This window comes from Hyperolius riggenbachi, chromosome 6 (assembly GCF_040937935.1).
Source record: "Hyperolius riggenbachi isolate aHypRig1 chromosome 6, aHypRig1.pri, whole genome shotgun sequence".
NCBI lineage: Eukaryota > Metazoa > Chordata > Amphibia > Anura > Hyperoliidae > Hyperolius > Hyperolius riggenbachi.
This window is the reverse complement of record NC_090651.1, coordinates 335,979,224-335,983,105: the sequence shown is the minus strand read 5'-3', so window position 1 is coordinate 335,983,105 and position 3,882 is coordinate 335,979,224. Positions and strand designations below refer to the sequence as shown.

At 42.5% G+C, this 3,882-nt stretch overlaps 1 protein-coding gene across 1 annotated transcript; it reads right to left on the bottom strand.

Moving 5' to 3' along the window:
* Positions 1-2,009: 2,009 nt before the first annotated feature.
* LOC137522225 (E3 ubiquitin/ISG15 ligase TRIM25-like) lies at positions 2,010-3,518 on the bottom strand. The gene has a single exon (XM_068242257.1). The coding sequence runs from the start codon at positions 3,516-3,518 to the stop codon at positions 2,010-2,012; it is 1,509 nt and encodes a 502-aa protein (XP_068098358.1).
* Positions 3,519-3,882: the final 364 nt, after the last annotated feature.

Genomic DNA, 3,882 nt, shown 5'->3' with positions numbered 1-3,882 from the left:
GCTTATAATACTATGAAATGGCCAAAGAAACTGGGGGGCATAGGCCTTCCAGACTTGGAAACGTACTACTATGCATGTAATCTGGACTTTATCAAAGCTTGGTGGTCCAAACCCAAAGGGAAAAAATGGGTGTCTTTAGAACAAGATATACTATCAATGTGCCCAAGAGACCTACTCTCAAGCATGTTACTAGGACACAAACCACCCAAACACCTATTTCCAACCATTACATCCACACTCCTAGCTTGGGAGCTATTTTTAAAACATCCCCCACATGAAGGAATTTACATCTCTCCTAGAATACCAATGACAACGATACAAGCAATAGTACCAGATATCAATACATTACCTCTGAGATTGGCAGGTCTTACACACCTCAATGACTTATATTATGGTGACACTATCAAACCCCTCGTAGAACTGAAGGGGAAATATAAATTTACTGAAGCTTCCCAATTTACATACCATAGGATTGCTAGTTTCCTAAGATCCAACAAAATGAATATTCCTGAAATGAACAGCCAGATCCTTACAATGCTTAACTCTAAAGTGCCAGTCAAAGGAGGAATAGCATTGTGGTATAATGAGCTGATATTGAGCAGTCACCCTCCCATTGAAAAATATATTAAAGCATGGGCATTTGATCTAGGCATTGACTTATCAATAGCACAAATCATAACATCAATTAAAAAAATATCAGCAATGTCTAAATGCAATAATCACTGGGAACAATATATGAAAATCCTAACTCGTTGGTATATAACACCTAGGAAACTAGCAACCTTTTCAAATAAGCATACACCAATCTGTTGAAAATGCTCACGCTTCATAGGTACAATGCTCCATATGTTATGGGAATGTCCAATTATCGCAGAGATGTGGACATCAGCGGAAGCATATGTTAGAAAACAATGGAATCCAAATTGTTATTTAACACCCCAAATGGCAATATTATGCATAGACATAGAGAAAATTGATATAACATATCGTATGCAACTATGTCACCTCTTGATGGTATCTCAATACCTAATAACCAGTAACTGGAAAGCTACAGATAAAATAGACTTTGCCACTCTCATTGCAATGTATAAACGAAATCTCACAATGGAAAGATATATAAGGCCAGAGTGCCATGTAGAGTTCTGACTTAATAAATACACGTATATTGGTAGACTAACTTACTTATATTTTCTAATGTAATTACTACTCTCAACACACAGAATAAGAGAAACCACAAGTTCTGTTAGTGACCTATGTTTTATGTTTTAAGTTCCAACCCCGTTATCGACCCCAAGAACTATGTCTAATGCGAGGTTCACACCAATTCACCTCGTGTATAATAGATTCATAAGACCGGATGCAACCGTTAGAAAACAAGCACAGCGACTACAGCCATAACAAGTAACGCTACCTTATACTGAACCATCATTACTAGTCTAGTGAAGTAGGACCTAAGGTACAACAAGAATTGGGCTTGTAAGCACCAAACCAAAACATATAACCAATTTCAATTGACAGGTCTATAGACCGCTGGGTCAATTGGAATTCACAGCTGGGGAAATACCCAACGACCAGTCAGCCAGGAATGGTTAGAAATTGACTAGATTGGTTGGCCTATACCCTAGCACCAGTCAAACCAAGGATGTAAACTAACTGCAGTCAACTTTCTATCAATAGACTGAAATGGAACATTTTGATAATGTCTATGTACAATCTAGATATGATTGAACAAATGTATCCTACTACATATATTATGTTACATGTTATGTGCTATGTTTTTCCTCTGCGCATCTAAACAATAAAAATTATTGTTGAAAAAAAAAAATGGATTGGAAAGTGCTCTGCAGTGTGTCTTGGCCCTAAGAGTAGAAGAGAACCATGGTGAAGCCACACACTACCACCATATTGGTACAATTTACTGGAAAATTTCTGCTGATGTTTACTTAATTAGTTAAATGACTTTAGAAAAGGATGGTGGAGTAGTGTTGGGCACTTCTGTCTGGACCTGATTATTCATATAAAGTCCTGAGTCTGGCAAAGCTTCTATATACTAAAAACGCAGCATGAAGGGGCTCAGTGAAGGTGGTGGTGAAGGTGTGGATATGTCTTATGGGATTACACAGCTCATAAAATGATAGTCGCCCAGCCTCATAATCCAGATATACACCAAAACTGGGTCTGTAGGCCGGTGCAGCAACACTGATCTCCTCATTGTTATGGACAACACTGAGCTTGTTTCCAAAGCATCGCAAACACCAAGACTTCTTATTATCCCCAATCATTCTCTGATCTCCTCTTCTGTCTGTGCTTGAATAAGCGACCCCCAATCTCCAATTCCCCGTTTTACCTGTTTCCACTTCCCAGTAATGTCGCCCCGATGAAAAAACAGTTTTACTTAAAACCTGATTATTGTTAAATCGTGCCGGATTTTCTGGATAATTACTAAGCTGCTCTGCATAAGACACCGTTTTCAGATCCTTAGAGATGTTTACAAGGTTTCCAGCTGTATCTCTGTCCAGTACAATGTCTGTATCAGTCTGTGCAAACATATCTATATTAACTTCCCCCATAATACGGGACAGGCCATGCAGCAATGTTATAAAAGTCTCTTCTTGATGGAAATGTCTCACACCAGTTGCTGTCCCCTCTAACTCCAGATGTCCCTCTGTTATAGTGTCATTGTCTTCTCCATGCTCCTGCAATACATTTAATGGATCTGTCATACTGCAAAGTTTCTCAACTTTCATTATCTTCTTGGAGAATGTGTCCACTTCTGTTTCCAGATGTTTGATAAGATCAGATACAGAGCTGGAGACCAGCCCTTCCTGTAGATATATTTCATGAAGGATCCTCTGCTCCAGATCATCCAGCTTTTCCTTAATGTCTTTGAACAAGGTGGTGATTGCCTTTTTTACACTAGCTGTATCCTTTTTCACTTTACTCTCATGGTCAAGAAGTATCTGAATATCACTCTTGGCCTGTGCTTTTTGTGAGGACAACCCCTCGAGCCTGTTTTTCAACCTTTCTCTCTTCTTCTCAAAAGAATCATGTATGGACTCCACTGGATGCCCCTTATGTTCTCCATCCAGCCTGCAGGACACACATATGCACACAGAATCCTTATTGCAGTAATACTCCAAGATCTTCTTGTGGACAGAGCACTTCCTGTTCTCCAGGCAAGTGGTCGGCTCTATCAGTACATGTTCTGCTGCTTTATTGTGGACTTTCACGTGACCCACACACAGAGAAGCTTCACAAAGCACACATGTCTTTACAGCAGGCACTGAAGAGTTAATGCAGTAGTTACACAAGATTCCACTTATCTCCTGCTCTGCAATATTAGGCTGGAGGCTCTCTGCAATGTTCTTTAAAGCGATGTTCCTGTGCAGTGCAGGACGCTCTGCAAACTCTGTACGACATTGAGGACAGGAATAGAAGCCAGATCCTTCTTGTGCATCCAGCACATCTCCTATACAGCTGCTGCAGAAGTTGTGGCCACATCTTAGCACAACAGGCATGGGCGTCCGCACATATGGCAAAACCGGGCATCTGCCCGAGCCTGGCCGCCCGCTGCCCCCCCCTGGCCGCGTGCCCGTGCAGCCAGCAGGAGGGGAACACGCAGAGAAGAGAGAGAGCGCTATGGGCACAGTGGGGAAGGGCGGACGTCTCCCCCCCCTTCCCTCACCTTAGGGGTCTCTCTCTCCCTCGCTGTCCCCTCCGGAATGAAGTGTGCAGCGGCTGGCAGCGGTGGGCGGAACTTACCTCCTCTCGCTCCTGCGCCGGAAGTTCTGGTGCCGCACTCTGGTCTGGATCAGGCCAGAGTAGCGGCTAATCCATCCGGCGCGTGCGACGAGAGGAGGTAAGTTCCGCCCACCGCTGCCA

Coding starts and splice junctions, on each gene's coding strand:
- LOC137522225 (XM_068242257.1), bottom strand. CDS start 3,518: ATGCCTGTTGTGCTAAGATGTGGCCACAACTTCTGCAGCAGCTGTATA.